General features: G+C 36.8%; 1 protein-coding gene across 1 annotated transcript in view; it reads left to right on the plus strand.

Annotated features, from left to right (window-relative positions):
- Positions 1-15,880, plus strand: part of MMS22L (MMS22-like, DNA repair protein) — a 160,362-nt gene extending 144,482 nt beyond the window's left edge. The window contains exons 21-24 of the mRNA XM_006865862.1: positions 6,557-6,720; positions 8,348-8,444; positions 9,709-9,876; positions 15,799-15,880. Of these exons, the coding sequence (XP_006865924.1) occupies positions 6,557-6,720; positions 8,348-8,444; positions 9,709-9,876; positions 15,799-15,880 (511 nt within the window). The remainder of the gene's footprint in view (positions 1-6,556; positions 6,721-8,347; positions 8,445-9,708; positions 9,877-15,798) is intronic.
- The last annotated feature ends 2,949 nt before the right edge of the window (positions 15,881-18,829 follow it).

Below are 18,829 nucleotides of genomic sequence, written 5' to 3' on the forward strand. Positions count from 1 at the left end.
AAACTCAACAGCATTAACTATATATATATAGTTATAGTTATAATTACACATGTATGTGTAATTTACAGATGTGATAAACAAGATTTCTGGGTATGAAAGGAAAAAGGAATTGTTGTTAATGTTGTCGAGTCAGTTTTGACTCATAGCAACCCTGTATGAGGAATGACTGGTGAGCTTGAACCATTGACCTTGTGGTTCAAACTGACCTTGCAGTCCAGTGCCACACCAGGACTTGTCTTAAGAGTCATTACTACAATTTTACTATCAGGCAAATGAATGAATGAAATGTCTTATGTTTTCTGCTAAACTCTATATCCTTTACTATAAAATGAAAGGTTCAGTAATAGAAATTATCTTTTTCTTGTCTCCATGGAGTATTTTACGTCATATAAAATGACTTTTTCAACTTTAAGATGTTCTGTGATATTCTTATCTAGCATTTTAAAAAAAATTTGCTAATGACCTGATAGTTTTCCTCGCTTTTTAAGAATTTCCCATCTAAAATCTCTTCTCCCTTCTGACCTTTTTTGTGTGTTTGCTGCTACTTTCCTTACTTAAAAACTATCTTTTTGTTGTCTCTCATTCACCCTCCTTTGTGAAATAACTTTTTTCTTCTGTTTTATATCTTTCTTTCCTTAATCACATCACACCTAAACTGTTTCTACAGTCTCTTGATCCACTTCTTCATCTCCAGACTTTTCTTATAGTCCAGCCTAAACAATACTCCAGATTGCTGTATTACTGTTTCACTGTGACACTTCCCTGCCTCAAACATTCATTGGCTCCCCTTTGCTTATGAAGTGGATTCCATACTCCTTAGTTCTTCATGATCTTCACCGACCTTTTAGAAATGTGCTACATATACAAACCTAATGAGATTAGTATTGCCCCTCCAAAAGACTTTACATTTTCCTACATGCCAGCTTTGTTCATACTATTGCCTCCATGAAAATATCATTTGTCAGGGCTAAATTTGCCCATACTAACCAGTGCCCTAATGTCTCAGTGTACCATGATGATTCATTCCTGGAGTTTTGTTCTTCATAGGACTCTATTTACAGAATCATAATATTTTGCCTTGCCTCTATATAAATTCCTAACAATATTGTGGTAATCTATGTTGGTGGGAAGAAATGGTAGAAACGTACAATATTATCAGCCAAAACAAGACCCAGGGACAGACCGTGGAGTAGACCATTCCTTGTTCCTCTTAAAATTCAGGATGAAGTTCTAGAAAATTTCAAAAAAAAAGTCCCTGAGAGCCAAAATAATGATCATGAATATACCCCACCTGAATTTAGAGATCATCTCAGGAATAGACATGATGCATTAGACACTAATGACCAAAGAACAAAGGGTTTGTGTACTGACATCAAGAACATTATACAGGAAGAAAGTAAAAGGTCATTAAAAAGGCAGGAAAGAAAAGAAAAGACCAAAATGGATGTCAGAAGAGACTGAAACTTGGTCTTACTTGAATGGAAGAAATAAAGCAGTCAAAGACCTGAACAAAAAATTTTCAAAGGGCAACTGAAGAAGACAAAATCAAACATTATAATGAAATGTACAGTGACCTGGAGTCAGAAAAACAAAAGACAGGAACAGTCTCAGCATTTCTTAAGCTGAAAGAGCTGAAGAAAAAAATTCAAGCTTTGACTTGCAATAGTGAAAGATTTTATGGGCAAAATATTTAATGATGCAGAGAGCATCAAAAGAAGATGGAAGGACTCAAAGGGAACACAGAAGCAACCATGTAAGCTTGCCGGCAACCATGGTGATCTACTGGTGAGTGGAAGAGGGGACAGGCACCAATGAAGATATGGGCTGAGTTCGACCACGTTCCAAAAACTCCCATCAACCTGGATGAGAGAGAAAAGGAAGGACTGGTTGGTTCGAAGTGTGGTGAGACATGGGGACTCCTGAGCCCATGGACAAGGACATAGCCATAGAGGGCAAGTGCTGAGTGTAAAGTGTCCAGATGATATGAAGTGAGGGAAGATGCACAAGAACACTCAAACTTGAAGATAGTACCCATTCTACCTAGCTTCAATGGCTTGATGATCAGAACTTGACTAGAGGAAGATATTTAATTTTTTTTTCTGATGTAGGAAACAATGTAAATTGCTACAGTTTGATGGACTTGACCTATACTTAATGGCTGTAGTCACTCAAAATACCAGCTGAAAGGAAAAGAGACTTCACATCAAGGATCAAGCCTATCCCCTTGGTATACAGGGTTGATAGGGACAGGCAACTTAGACATTGGCTACCTAAAATGGGGGGTGCTATAAAGGCACAAAGTGACTGTCTTACAAGTTTTCGGGAGGCACTTTAGTTTCAGAGTGTATGGGGGAAGGTGGAATCCCCACTGAATAGTTTCCATCTTGTCTGTTGACAGGTATGGTGAAATGGGTAGAGGATAGGATTATTATGATTCAATAGTGAGTAACTGTTATCATGACTAGTTGGAACTGTCACAATTGTAAGGGTGGAAGTTTTATAACAAAAAAGGGGGTGTAGTTAATCTTACAGTCCAGGAATAGAGGACCCTAGGACCATCAAGGGAGCAGAACATGAGCGTAAAGTTGGACCCTATCCAGAGAAGCAGCGACACCAGAGATCGAGGCAGAGATGGGGACACGGAGAGAGAGAGCAGGTGAAGACTCTAGACTCATGGAAAGAGAAAAGCTGTGTGCCGTAGCCAGGAGGCAAGCTTGTAGAATGTGCCCTTTGGTTGTTTAAATGATTATATATTCTGGAGTGTTTTTGTGTACATCCCCCCAAAACAAACAAACAAACAAACAAACAAAAACAGAGGGAATAGAAGCCAAATACTGTTGAATGAAATACACGGAGGAGATTGTAACCATTGCAATGAAATGATGAATATAAAACCAGTGTTCTCCCATGTAAATTATCATTCAATTCACAATAAAAAAACTTGAGGGAAAAAAAAAAAACAAAAACAAGAAGATGGAAGGAATACACAGTCACTATACCATTTCGTTCTGTTATATTAATCTAATCTTTTTAATATACCAATGTCTGAGGAACATGAACAGACAATGACAATTCTATTTTTTAAACCTCTTAAAGCCCTTAAAAAGGAGCTCTGGTAGCGTAGTGGTTACGAATCGGGCTGCGAACCTCTCAGGGTCAGCAGTTTGAAACTACCAGCTGTTCCACGGGAGAAAGAAGAGACTTTCTGCTCCTGTAAAGATTTACAGCCTCGGAAACCCTGTACAGGGTCGCTATGAGTCAGAACTGACACCACGGCACATAACAACAACAACAGCATACCAAAAAGAAATGGTTGATGTTCAGTCATTTCAAAAAGTAGCGTATGAGCAAGAGCTAATAGTACTGAAGGAAGAAGTGCAGGGTGCGCTGAAGGCCTTGACAAAGAACAAAGCTCCAGGAATTGATGGAATACAAATGGAAATCTTTCTACAAACTGATGCAGCACTGTAGGCACTCACTGATCTATGCCAAGAAATTGGACGACAGCTACCAGTTCAACTGATTGGAAGAGATCCATATTTGTACTCGTTCCAAAGAGACATGATCCAATGGAATGTGGATATCATTGAACAATATTAGTATCACATGCAAGTAAAATTTTGCTTAAGATAAGTCAAAACTGTTGCAACAGTCCATCAACAGAACTGTCAGAAATGTAAGCCAGATTCAGAAGAGAATGTAGAACTAGTGATATCATTGCTGATGTCAGATGGATCTTGAAAAAGCAGAAAATACCAGAAAGATGTTTGTTTACTTTTGCTTTCTTGACTGCAAACAAAGGCTTTCAACTGTGTGGATCACTACAAACTAGGGGTAATATTGAAGAATGGGTATTCTAGAACACTTAAAAGTGTGTTCATGAGGAACCTGTACGTAAAACAAGATGCAGTTGTTAGAAAAGAACAAGGGGATACTAAATGGTTTAAAATAAGGAACAATGTATGCCAGAGTTGTATCCTTTCGCCGTATTTATTCATTCTGTATGCTGAACAAATAATCCTAGAAGATGGATTATAGGAAAAAGACTGAGGTACTAGGATTGGGTGAAGACTCATTAACAACCTGTGATATGCAGATGATACAACCTTGTTTGCTGGAAGCAGAGAGGACTTAAAATACTGATGTATATCAAAGACTACAGCCTTCAGTATGGATTGTACCCCAATGTAAATAAAGAAAACATAAGTCCTTACAGCCTGAGCATTGAATAACATCTTGATAAATGGGGAAAAAATTGGGGTTGCCAAAGACTTTATTTTACTTGAATCTACAGTCAACACTCATGGAAGTAGCAGTCAAGAAATAAAATGACGTATTGCATTAGGTACATCTGCTGCACAAGATTTCTTTAAAGTGTGGAAGAGCAACAATAACAGCTTCATTACACTTAGGTGAACCTGACCTAAGCCATGGTGTTTCAGTCTCCTCATAATCATGTGAAAGTTTTGACAGTGAATAAAATAAGGAAGACCTTGAAAGAAACGTATGCATTGAATTATGATGTTGGAAAAGAATGTTAAAAGTACCATGGACTGCTGGAAGAACAAACTAATCTGTGTAGGAAGTAGTACAGCCAGGATGCTGTACTTAGAAGCCAGGATTGCAAGACTTTGTCTCTTATAGTTCAGGCATGTTATTAGGAGGGACTAATCCCTGGAGAGGAGTTCTGGTGTGGCATCATAGGATAAGCACTGGACTGCAAGGTCGGTTTGGACCTCAAGGTCAGTGGTTCAGACTCACCAGCCTCAGAAACCCTATACAGGGTCACTATGAGTCTGACTTGAGAACACTTAACAGCAGCAGCAAGTTCCTGGAGAAGGGCGTCACACCTGTTAATGTGGAGGGTCAGAGAAAAGAGGTAGACAGACCCCTGGTGAGATGGACTGACACAGTGGCAGTAGCAATGGGCTCAAATGTAACAACAATTGTGAAGATGGTGCAGGACCACAGTGTTTCATTTTGTTCTGCATAGGGTCACTATGAATCAGCACCAAACAATGACAACAACATCACTGTGTTTGAAACATCACACAGGTAATGTTTGTTCAAATCAAAGGACAAGTACTAAAGAGAAATGAAATCCTTAAATTCAGAAAGCTGTGTTAAAGCCCCAGCATTTGGGATTCATTTGTCGAATTTCACATTAACTTGCATACAGTAAAACTTTTTTTCATGGTTTCACGGGACCCTTACTGTAAGAACCAAAGCTGTAACTATATTTTTAATAATCAGGAACAATTTCTCCTATGACTTCCCCATGCCATGTTTCTTCACTCCTGCAGTCCTCCCTCTGAGTTAGAGCTCCTTCCTCTGAATTCTCAAGGACTTTGTGTTTACCTTTAACGTAGCAGTTGTCACACACTATTGTAGTTGTCTTTCTCTCCTCCAGCTTCTCCATTGGATGGCGAGCTCCTTCCATTCAGAATATTTTAGTTTGCTTTATATTTTTTGCTCTTAAATTAGTAGCTGGCATGTCATAGGCGCCCAATAAATGTTTGTGATTCAGGGGTGACAAAACAAACAAAACCCTTCCCCTCAAAAAATTAATGAATCTTTTAAGACCTATTTGTCTGAAAGCTCATCGTTAGGAATAGAAATGATTACTAATACATAGTTTCTGTCCATAAGGAGTTTATGATCCTTCAGTGATTTGTATGCTTCATTATGGTTGAGTACTAATTTGCAAATATTTATTTGTGTGTCATTTAAGTTTAGCTGTATTTTTAATTTTCACATTATCTAGACTTTCTAGAAACTGAGTAATTATTATTAACAAATGTACAGTAAACACCTGTTGTGAGCCAGGACTTCTGAGAGATGAGGGCACAAAGATGAGTCACATAAATTATTTATGATTTCTGTAGAGTCTCATGCTAAAATTTTTGTGCTCTGAGAGAAGATACTTAAAACTAAATTACATTTGTGATTCTTTCACTTTTTGGAGGAAGGAGAGAGGTAACAACTGGAATGGAAAGCTGATTCCTAACACAATCCTTTTATTTATTTGAAAAAAATTTTAAAAGAACCACCCCTCAAGCGCTAAAGAAATTCGAGAACTGATTTCTTTATGCAGATATGACATTAGTGACATTGTTGCCTCGGTGTGGATCCCAAGTTTATTAAATTAAGGGGTGGGGGAAGAGGAGCCCTCCCTTGAACAATCACCTTAGAGTAATAAACACAGAGAAAGAGAGAAAATACATCATAGAGGAAATCAGCCTCTACTATTATATTAGGAAAAACAATAATATGGTTCTTCAGGTCCCTTTTGATTAAATTAATTTGAAAACCACATTGCTTTAAGTGTCTGTATTGTGTTTGCCCTAATAGCACACCAAAGAACATGCAGTCATTGCTTCTAAAATTTTATGTTTGAGGATAGCACAGTAAAATACATGTACTTTAAAAAAAAAAAAAATTGTACTTTATTAATTCTGGGAATAAATATTTTCAGCATCTTTAAAGGATATGGCATATGGTTCTGTTCTTTTGGAAGTTTAAACAGAATATAAAACAAAATTTTGCTTATTTTCAGGAAGTCCTATATCCATTTTAAAGGGTCTGCACCACCTCCTCGCTTAGCATCCATTTTGGCCTTTATCCTCCAGCTCTCCAAGGAAACAAACACAAACATTTGTGATGTGGAACTACTCCTCCCTGATGTCTTAAAATGCTTGGTGTTGGTCAATGAACCCCAAGGTTAGTTCTTATATAAGGTTATATTTGTCATCCTTTTCTGTTCATAATTTAAGGAACTACTCTTTCCCATTAGGTAAGCTAATAGTGTGATTATTGATGCTTTTGAGTTATGGTGTGTTGGAGGAGAATGTTGAAGGTGTCATGTGCTGCCAAAAGAACCAACAGATCTGTGTTGGAAGAAGTGCAGCCAGAGTGCTCCTTGGAGGCCAAGATGGCCAAACTTCGTCTCTCATACTTCGGACATATTGTCAGGAAGGACCAGTCGCTAGAGAAGGATATCATGTTTGGTAAGGTGGAGGGTCAGAGAATAAGAGGAAAACCCCCAGTGAGATGGATTGGCCAAGTAGCAGAATTGATAGATTCAAGTGTGGCAACAGTTGTGAGGTTGGCCCAGGATCAGGCAGTGTTTCGTTCTGCTGTGCATAAGGTTGCTATGAGTCGGTACCTACTTGATGGCACCTAACAACAACAATGTAAACCATGGGTAAAGAACAGTAGCTGAGATTGGCACACAAAAATGGTAAAAAAAAAAACCAAAAATCTATCTTTTATGTTTCAGTTTAGTTTTGCTTATTGCTTTTCACCTAAAGACAAATAGTTTACATATGGGCTATTTCCTTTCATTAGACTTATTCTCCTCTAAAAGAATATCTTTTCACTCTGACTCTGGTGTTTAATATGACTTGTTAAATAATCAAGTGATGAGGGGTCAGTGTACTATTATTTAGGTTTCTGTTAGAATGTCTAAACTGATACTTTTTTTGAACAAACCTGTAAGATTGCATTGATCCTACTTGTTTTGTTTTCAGTCTCATCCTTGATCTCTTAAAAACAGCATTTATTTACAAAGCATGTGAGTAGCATACTATAATCAGTCATACATGGATCCAGAAGGAGATTTTAATGTAAATAAGGTGTTCTCTGTGTGTTTAGCATTATAATGTGATTGTTCAGACAGGACTTTTCAAAATTTCCACTTGAATTCTTATAACTGCCCTGAAGAATGAGGGCAGAACCAAGTGTGATATGCAAAAGTGCAACTGGTTCTTTGAAATGTTGTTTTATGTTGAAGAAAACATAGCATATTTGTAATTAACATATATATATTTACAGTGTTCCTTTCTGCTTTTAAGTTTGGTTTTGGGGAAAATGTATGTTTATATTGAATTTCCTTACTTGATGGTAGGTATCATCCCCTTCATTGAAGAACATCCAAAGATGCGCCCCAGACTTTTCTTTAGAAAGTTTTCCCTAAAACTTGAAAACTTATATGTGTGTGAGTGTGTGTGTGTGAGAGAGAGTCCTGGTGTTGCACTACAGGTTCATGTGCTGGACTCCAATGACAGTTTGAACTGCAAGGTTGGCAGTTCAAAGCTCACTAGCTACTCCTCGGAAACCCTATCTCCAGGGTCTTTATGAGTCAGAACCAACTCTATGGTACTTAACAACAACAATCATACTTCAAAACAAAACACATAATTATTTCATTTTGAACACTAACAAAAAAAGCATGTACATACTTTTAGAAAACAACATATTTTTTTTCTAAATCAGAAATGTTCCTAAAAATAAGGATCCAGATGGCCAATTGAGACACAGTGTATAATGCGGTTATTTTTCCCTCTAGTTAAAAGGCTGGCCACAGAGAACCTGCAAAACATGGTAAAAACCTGCCAAGTGGGGTCAGAAGGAGAACCTGCCGCCCAGCTGATTTCTGTGTTTAGGTAACTGGAAAATATGCCAACTGGCAGGGAAACCATTGCCAGGCATTTGACAGCCAACATGTTTCTTAAATAACTAATTATCCAAAACATAATGTGTTACTACTACTTGTTTATAGTATTTCAATTATTGCATTTTTGGCAGAGGTTTTGTTACATTGTGTTGTTTTATTATAAGGAAAATGTGCCTAGGAAAAAGGTAAGTAAGCTTACTACAAAAGTACTTTAGAATTTAGTAAGGAAGAACCCCCTGCATGTAGTTGAGAGGAAAAAGTTGGAGACGTGAGTCATAATGGCAGGTGCATAGGCCTTCAGAGCCTGTGAAACATGTTAGATGGGGTGCAAAATAGAAGTGCATGTCTGTATTTTTCTTACTTACTCTGTTCTGTTTTATTTGTGCAGCATAGACATTGTAAAAGTGGTCTTTTGGCCGTAAGAATTGCAGTATAACTAGAAGAACATTTTCTGTGTGTTTTAACGTCTCTCACAATTTTTATAAGCTCACCTTATGGCACATATTTCTACTGTAGCACCACCATGAGAAAGAATCTGAGTCCGTTTCCTTCATTGTTTGTTGGATCTTTGACTCCTCAGTTTTTAGCTCATCACATGATGCTGGTCAAGTATTTACAGTTTATTTAAAATGCAGTCATTTGATAGTACATTTGTGAAAAGGTAAAGTGTTAGGAGGGAGAACAGTATGTTCTATAAAATGATTAGGCATTTGTTATCTACAATTTTATTAAGCTAAACTGGTTTGGTCTTGTTGATTTAGGGAGGGTGAAAATAGTAGGACTTAAATATACTATATTTATAAAATCCTTCTAGGAGTCTGGAGTCTCTTGTTTAGTTAAGGAACATAATATATTTTGAATGACTTGCTTTACTCATAAAAGTAATGTTTGATTTATCTAGATATATGAAGGTCTGAAAAATAACTAGGAACTTGATTCTTTTTGCCCTTTTTAGACTTACCCCATCACCAAATTTGGAAGGAAAGAAGATAGTAAAAAAAAGTCCCTGAGTTTAGATTTTTTTCCCCCTTAGCTGGAATTTCAATTCATTCCGTATCACTACCAATGCCATGCCTTTGGTATTGGATCACACCAAAATAAATCATTTCTGTTCTTTATTTTAAAGTGTTGCAGATTATCTTTATACCTCATTTACGTTCTTGTGGCAGTCTTGCATGAAATGTTCTTTCTTAAGTCCAGGCTACAGCTGCCTACCATGCAAGTAACCCTACATACCCTGTTTTATTTTTCAGGCAGTTTATCCAGGATTACAGCATGAGATACCATTATCAGGTTTACAGCATCTTGGAAACAGTAGCAACATTGGACCAGCAGGTGGTTACCCACTTGATTTCTACACTTACTCAAGCTCTGAAGGATTCTGAAGTGAAATGTGGCCTTGGTAGAAATATTGCACAAAGGTATGTTTGCTGATTTGATTGTGTTCTTTTGAGCAGTGATTATAAAATCTAGATTCATTTTATAGAAGTGACTTATTTCCTCATTCCCCAAAATTTGGGATGTGTTTGAGCAAAAAAATATTGTTTCAATACTCTCTTACCAGTTCATAATGTGTGATCAGAAAGTAATGGGTATATCAACGAACTTGGAAAAACTGACACCGTTCACATATTGTTCCTTTCTAAGTGACCATGTTAGAAAGTGGCTTATTTCAGTTGTGCTGCTATTGCTCAGAACATATTTCGTGTTCATCATTAGACAGAGGACTTCAGAGCTTTGAGTGTCTTATTTTAATATAAAATCCATGGTGACAAATCATAACCCTTTGAGGCATGCTCAATTTATTGAACCAATTCAATCCTGTGTCCTCTACTTCTCTGTGAGTTTGTTGTTCTGTCGTACTGAATTCTGTGTTGCTGTCATGCTGTAAGCAATGCCACTGGTATTTTCGTTACCAGCAGCATCACCCAAGGTGGACAGGGTTCAGCAGAGCTTCCAGATTAAAACAGACTAGGAAGGAGACACAGACCACTTCTCAAAGGTTAGCCACTGAAAATCTTATGAATAGCAACAAAACATTGCCTGATGTAGTGCCAGAAGATAAACACTGAAGGTTGGAAGGCGCTCAAAATACTCCTAGGGAAAGAGCTGCCTACTGGAGTTGACCTTAATGGTGTGGATGGAGCAAAGCTTTTGGAATCTTTATTTACTGATGGGGCACAACTCAAAATGAGGAGACAACCTAAACATCCATTAAGAATCTGAAACTGGAATGTATGAAGTATAAATCTAGGAAAATTGGAAGTCATAAAAAATGAAATGGAATGCATAAAGATCACTATCCTAGGCATTAGTGAGCCGAAAGGGACATGTGTTGACCATTTTGAATTAGATATTTATATGCTTTACTGTGCCGGAAATGACAAATTGATGAGAAATGACATTGCATTCATCGTCAAAAAGAGCATTTCAAGATATATCTTGAAGTGCAATGCTATCTGTATCTGTGACAGGATAATATCCATATGTTTACAAGGAAGACCAGTTAATAACCATTATTATTCTAATTTACACACCAACCACTAAGGCCAGTGATGATGACGTTGAAGAATTATACCAGCTTCTTCAGTCTGAAATTGATCAGACTTACAGTCAAGATGCATTGATAATTACTAGTGATTTGACTCAAAAGTTGGAAACAGAGAAAGGGTCAGTAATTGAAAAATATGGCTTTGGCGATGTTTTAAATGATGCTGGAGATACCATAATAGAATATTGCAAAACCAATGATTTATTCATTACAAATACTGGTTTTGGGGTTTTTTTTTTTTAGCAACATACAGGTGGACCTCATTAGACAGAATATGCAGTAATCCAATTGACTACATCCGTGGGAAGAGACGATGGAAAAGGTCAATATTATCAGCCCAACAAACAAGGTCAGGGACCAACAATCATCCATTGCTCATATGCAAATTAAAGCTGAAGCTTAAGAAAATCCAAACAAGTCCATGAGAGCTTGAATCTGTTGTTTGAAGCTATCAAGCCAGTTCTGACTCATAGCAACCCTGTGTAGTGTTTTTGAGAGTGGCTAGTGAGTTTGAACTGTCAACCTTGCGGTTAGCAATCCAGTGTTCATTTTATTCTACAGAACCACACCAGGGCTCATTTCCCAACTGAATTTGAAGACCATCTCAAGAACCGACCAAGGACCAGAAGAATTATAGGATCATATCAAGAGTATCACACATGAAGAAAGCGAAAGGTCATTAAAAAAACAGAAAAGGAGGAAAAGACCAAAGCTGATGTCAGGAACAACTCTGAAACTTGCTCTTGAATGTAGAGAAAGAAGCTAAAGTGACTGAAAGAAATGATGGAAAAAAAGAATTGAACAAAAAACTTCAGAGGGAAGCTCAAGAATACAAACTATTATAATGAAATGTGCAAAGACATAGAGTTAGAAAAACAAAAGGGAAGAACATGTCCAGCATTTCTCAAGCTGAAAAAGCTAGAGGAAAAATTCAAGCCTCGGGTTGCAATATTGAAAGATTCTATGAACAAAATATTGTATGGTACTGCGAGTTAATGTGATGGACTGCAATGTTAGTTTGAACCACAAGGTCAGTGGTTCAAGCTCGCCAGCCGGTCCTCAGAAATCATATACAGTGTCACTTTGAGTTGGAACCGACTCGACCGCACTTAGCAACAACAATAGTGGTCAAAATATTGAATGATGCAGGAAGCATCAAAAGAAGATGGAAGGGAATACACAGTCACTGCACCAAAAAGAATGGGCCGATGTTCAGTCATTTCAAGAGGTAGCATATGATCAAGAATCCATGATATTGAAGGGAGAAGTACTGAAGGCACTGACAAAAAACAAGGTTCCAGGAATTTGCAGAATACCAATTGAAATGTTTTAACAAACAGTGCAATGCTGGAGTTATTCTCTAGGCTCTACCAGGAAATCTGAAAGGCAACTACCTGGCCAACCGATTAGAAAAGGTCCATATTTGTGCTTATTCCAAAGAAAGATGATCACCGAACAGTATCACTGATATCGCGTACAAGTAGAATTTAGCTGAAAATAATTTTAAAATTATTTTAGCAGTACATCTACATGGAGCTTCCAAAATTCGAACCTGATTCAGAAAAGAACATGGAACAAGGGATAATAAGTGATTGATCGTGGCTGAAAGCAGAGAATACCAAATAGATGTTTACTTATGCTTGAGTGATTATGTAAAGGCATTCGGCTATGTGGATAAGAATTGGAAAAAAGGAAATTCCAAAACACTTAAGTTGTGGTCATGAGAAATCTGTATCAGACCAAGAGGCAGTGGTTAGAACAGAACAAAGGGAACTGAATGGTTTAAAATCAGAAAAGGTGTGTGCCAGGGTTGTATCTTTTTACCATACTTATTCAGTCTGTATGCTGAGCAAATAATCAGAGAAGCTAGATTATTTGGAGAAACACATGGCATCAAGATTGGAGGAAGACTCATTAATAACCTGCAATATGCAGATAACACAACTTTGCTTGCTGGAATTAAAGAGGACTTGAAATACTGAGGAAGTTCCCAAGACTACAGCCTTTAATATGGATTGCACCTCAATGTAAAGAAAATGAAAATCCTCAAAACTGGACCAATAAATAGCATCATGATAAATGGAGAAAAGATTGAAGTTGTTAAGGATTTAATTTTGCTTGGATCCACAACCAAAAGTCAAGGAGGCAGTCAAGAAATCAAAATAGATATTGCATTAGGCAAATCTATTACAAAAGATCCCTTTAAAGTGTTAAACAACAAAGATGTCACTTTGAGTACTAAGGTGTGCCTTAGTACCTAAGACCCAAGCCATGATTTTCAGTAGCATCATATGCATGTGAAAGTCGGACAATGAATAAATAAGGCTGCAGAAGAATCAGTGCATTTGGATTATGGTATTGGCTAAGTATATGGAAAATTCCATGAATTGCCAGAACTAACAAACAGCTTTGTCTGGAAGAAGTACAGCCAGACTGTGCCATAAGAGTGAGTGTGGTGAGACTGCATCTCTCATATTTGGGACATGTTGTCAAGAGGCCACTGGTCCTTGGAGAAGGAAGGACATCATGCTTGATAAAAGTGGAGGATCAGTGCAAAAGGGAAAGATCCTCAAGGCTCAAACATAAGAATTGTGAGGCTAAAACAGGACAGGGTAATGTTTCGTTCTCTTTTGCATAGTTGCTGTTATTATTAATGGACTTGATGGCACACAACAACAACAACATATCGTGTGTCTGGTGAACAAAGCAGAGTGTCTAATTAAGATACTGTGGGTTTGGATCAAAAAAAAGTTACTATGGTTTTTATTTTTCTTACAGGTTTTTAACCCAACTATATTGTATTGTTCTGGGTTATTTAGAATATTTGCAACATTGTGGAATAAACCAGTAGATCTTAAAAATATCGTTTGAATGGGCCAGCATTCACACTAAAATTCATATGTTCAAAGTCTGTTAAAAAATGAAAGCAACATGTGTGTGTGTTTATCTAACATTTAACTTCTCTGAGTGATCTGCAACTGTAACTGAAAAAACTGGATAGACTCTATGTGACCCACTCTGTGTTGCTGGGACACATGTCCTGCTAGACTGTAACTTTACATGGACAGAAGTACCCATGAGGAGGATTGTTTTAAAGATTCTAAGTAGCATAGGTATTTAGGTTCATGAAATACCTGCCAGCAGGCACAATAAATCTACATGCCACCACGAGTACAGGGAAATACTGGAGAATTGGACAGGGGAAACAAATGTTTTATAGGCAAACTTTATTACTTCTAGGACTTTAAGGAAGACAATGGGTTATATACTAAAATTTTTATACAACTCAATTTTGTGATTATGGAATTTTTGTTTTAACACAATTGTGACAGAAGTCTTCACCTTTTAATCATAACATCATTGTCTACTTAGCAATATTCATGCGCATATTTCTTCACCTGTCAGCATTGTATTATTTTAGATGGCTAATGAACTTTTCCACATACCCTTTAGCTACAAGGAGCTCTGGTAGTGTAGTGGTTATGAGTTGTGCTGCTAACCTCAAAATCAGCTGTTCCGCAGGAGAAACATTCAGCTTTCTACTCCCATAAAGATTTTACAGCCTCGGAACCAACTCCACGGCACACCACCATCACATTTAGCCCATATTTTTATATACAAGTCAGAGAAAATATTTTTCGATAAATCCTAATATTTAACTTTTTTCTTCATAAAAGTAGTTATCTACCAAACATTGTGAAAACTATGCAAACAAAATAAAATAAAATAGATGATTGGGGCATACTAAAAATTAGAAACTTAGGCGCATCAAAAGATTTTACCAAAAGAGTAAAAAGGAGAGCCAGAGAATGGGAAAAAATATTTTGCAACAGCATATCAGACAAGGGACTCATTTCCCAAATCTATAGGAAACTACAATACCTCAACAAGAAAAAGACAACCCAGTTAAAAAATGGGCATAGGATATGAACAGAATTTTTGTTTTAACACAAAGGAAGAGATTTGGGCAGCCAACAAACATATGAAGAAATGTTCACGATCATTGGCCATTGTTGTTGTTATGTGCTGTCGAGTCGATTCCAACCCACAGCAACCCTGTATAGCGTTTCCAAGGAACAGCTGGTGAGCTTGAACCACACCAGTCTTGCGATTCAAACGACTTTGCATGCAAATCAAAACAATGAGATATCATCTCACATTAGCAACAACAGCAAAGTTTAAAAATGCAGAGAACAGTAAATGCTGGGGAGGATGTGGAAAGACTGGGACCCTACTACATTGCTGATGAGAATTCAAAATGGTCCAACTACTCTGGGAAACAGTATGATGCTTCCTCAGAAAGTTGGAAATAGAAATACTGTATGATCCAGCAATCCCTCTACTTGGTATATATCCACAAGAAATATGAGCTGTAACACAAGCAGATATGTACACACCAATGTTCATAGCAGCACTGTTCACTGTAGCAAAAAGATGGAAACAGCCTAAGTGCCCATCAATGGAAGAATGGATAAACAAACTGGTACATACACACAATGGAATGCTATGCTACCTTGAAGAATAACAAGGAAGCTGCAAGCCACCACATAACATGGATGAACCTTGAGGACATTGTGCTGAGTGAAATTAGTCACAAAATGACAAATATTGCATAAGACCATTATTGTAAAAGCTTAAGAAAAGATACCCATACTAAAAAGAAGACAAATAAAAGTAGTATCTAATTGTGCTGTTAATATATAATGTAGCAAATAATTTATACTTAAATGAAAAATAATTTTTAAAAGATAGTAAATATATTTGCTTTCTCTTGCTTTTTCTTTTAAAACAGGGAAACCTATAGCAAACTTTTATTTCACCTTGGACAAGAGGGACAAGATGAGATTCAGAGGCTGGAAAATGAAACTACCTAATTATATTTGTGATTTATCCTCTATTGGTTATCACAATCTAAAGACACTTTGTACCTCTCAGACTCCTACTTTTAACCAATTATATTCTTTTAAAAAATATTTTCTAAGATAAGTTTGAATCTACCTGTAAGTATAAAATATATAAACAAATAAAGGTTAATTAACTATGTTATAGGATCCTTAGAATTGAAGAAATGTTTTCTAGCTTAGAGTGTTTTCTCAGTTTGTATCGATTGTTTCATCAACTTTTTACTTTGATATGTCTTCCTGCGTTGAGACTTGATTTGAATAGGGTTTTTTTGTTTTGTTTTGTTCACATTATCTGGTTTTTTTTTTGTTTGTTTGTTTTTTTGTAGGGAAAGGAGGGTACGATAGGAGAAGAGATGATTTGTTTTTGTTTTCTTATTGTAAAATACAATAAGAAATACACTTTCTTACTGTATTTCATGTTCATACATAAAACCTTATAAAATATACTTTAACTCTGTTAGGTCTGAGTCTTTATCTGACTAAATGATTGCATGTTTAATTTCTAAAGACTTAAATTCTTAAATTTAAGCCTGCAATGTTTATTCCTAGGTTGCTAGATTTCTTTTCTACTCATTCTTCCTGTAAGAATTGTCATTAAAAGATATATTATGGAGAAGAGAAACAAGAGCCTTTAAGATAACAGAATGAATCATCAGTTCAGGAGTCTTTTAAGATTACAAATTACCAGAAGCTTTGGGGAAGTTGGCTAATTTGTTTGCTTGGTCTTCAGGCAGACCCCTCTTATGACTTAAGAATCTTATGCATTTATAGGGACCCAGTTTAGTTTCCATTAACAGCTGTTATCTCTCAACTTTTAGCCCGATCTCATCAAAATTGTTTAATTATCAGCAAGATCTTTGTCCTTGACTCCTTTTTGTTTGTGAAGATCATTTGGTAGAAAGCGCTTCATTCCCACCTGGATTTCAGTCCAGCTCTGCTTTGTGACCTTGAACAAATTACTTAACATTTCTGAATCTCACTTTCTTCCTGGAGAAAAAGAATAGTTATTTATTTTTTCTCTTTTTTACAGTATGAATGTAAGAATTAAGGGGATACTCTTATGTGACAGTATTTGCAGGCCTGTGTTCAGTTTGGAGGTGTACAAATATAAGTACCATAATCCTCATGCACAGGAAAGCCTAAAAACACCTCTCAGTTTCATTTTGAGATGATAGATCCTAGACGAATGATCCTGCTTTTTAAAATGTTTTCTTAAATACTGTATTTGCTAACTTAGAAATAATTTTTTTTTTCCTTTGAACTCTAGTCTTATCAAGGTTGTATTATTACTTCCAGAGTCCTGATGTGGCGCTATAGGATAAGCACTGTCCTGCTATCCACAGGTCGGCAGTTCAAACCCACCAGCTGCTTCTTGGAAACCCTATATGGGGTTGCTATGAGTCAGAACCAACTCAAAGACACTTAGCAACAACAACAGCTATTACTTTCAGAGACTATTTCTTTCTTTTTTTTGTGGGGGGTGGCGGCTCTTGAAGTTTTGTTTTGTTTTTCCATGAATTACGTTACAGTCAGCATTCACTGGTTGTTGTTGTGAAGTTCTGCTGTGCTCTCCTAATTCTAATCTGTGAAGTCCAGAAGAGTGCCTGTTATATTGCATATAAATGGTATTTTTCCCTTTTAAGTCAACAGCATGCATAATTCGTAGAAGCTTTTCCTATCCTATAAACGCTTCATACTCTAGTGAGCAAAGTTCTCAAAAGATACTACAACAAATGAAATCATGAAAACCTCCTTGGTGGTGGTGGTGGTTGTATGCCATCGAGTTGGTTTTGATGCATAGCGTGACCTTGTATAGGGTTTCTGAGGCTGTAAATCTTACTGGAAGCAGAAAGCCTCTTCTTTCTCCCACGAGCAAATGGTAGATTTAAACTACTGACCTCGGCAGTTAGTAGCCTGTCGTAATCCATTTACATAATAAACTTTGTAGCAATTCGTTTCTTTTCATTATGATAGTGATTTATTAAACTTAACAGATTGCTTTACACTGTTTCAGCAACTGGAGTAGCATCTATTTTAAAATAAGGTGATGTCGCTACAGAGGTTACATATGTTTATATATTTTTGTTTCCCAAGGTAAATCAATGACGGTATCCTTTGAAAATTTTGCTCATTACAGTATGAAGCTTTTCTAGGATAGGAATGCTGAGAATGGCTAGAGTTTGTACTTAAAAAAAATTAGTAACAAAAAAAAAGTCTTCAACAATACATGTACAGATGTTGTATATTTATAGACATGTAAAATTTTTATCCTTAATTGAAGAAATGTATGGCTCAGCTCCTTTTCTTGACAGTTTTCACTGATTCTTCATATCTTGCTACAATCTTGTTTTATTTCATTGCCTGACTTTGAGTACTTTAAGCTGAGTTCCTTATTTTTTCTTAATATTCATTTTCCCTTAGATAAACTGATTGCTAAGGCTACTGCTTTAACCTTTGTATCGTAAGCCTCTCTTTTGGTCCAAGCTGAGAGTATATTGTCTTTTCTCATGCTCATTGGCCTGACAAGTTCCCTTGTCTTCCCTCCCTTCTCAGAGATACTGCTCCTTCTCACATAACGTGTTACTTGAGAGCATCTTCACACTCTTCTTTTCCCAATGGGAAGATCTAGTTCTTCACCTCCTTTTTCTTACTGCTTTTCTAGTAATGTACTGATAATGGTGTTGGTGGTGGTATGCTGTGGAGTCGTTTCCAACTCATAGCAACCTGGCATAGGGTTTTCGAGACTGTAAATCTTTATGGGAGCAGAAAGCCTCATTGTTCTCCCAAGGAATGGCTGGTCATTTCAAACTACTGACCTTAAGATTAGCTGCCCAACTTGTATCCACTATGCTACCAAAGCACCTTGTACTGATAATACTAGCACATAATTTCATCTCTTAAACCATTTTCTAGTACTAA

This window comes from Chrysochloris asiatica, unplaced genomic scaffold (assembly GCF_000296735.1).
Source record: "Chrysochloris asiatica unplaced genomic scaffold, ChrAsi1.0 scaffold00084, whole genome shotgun sequence".
Classification (NCBI taxonomy): Eukaryota; Metazoa; Chordata; class Mammalia; order Afrosoricida; family Chrysochloridae; genus Chrysochloris; species Chrysochloris asiatica.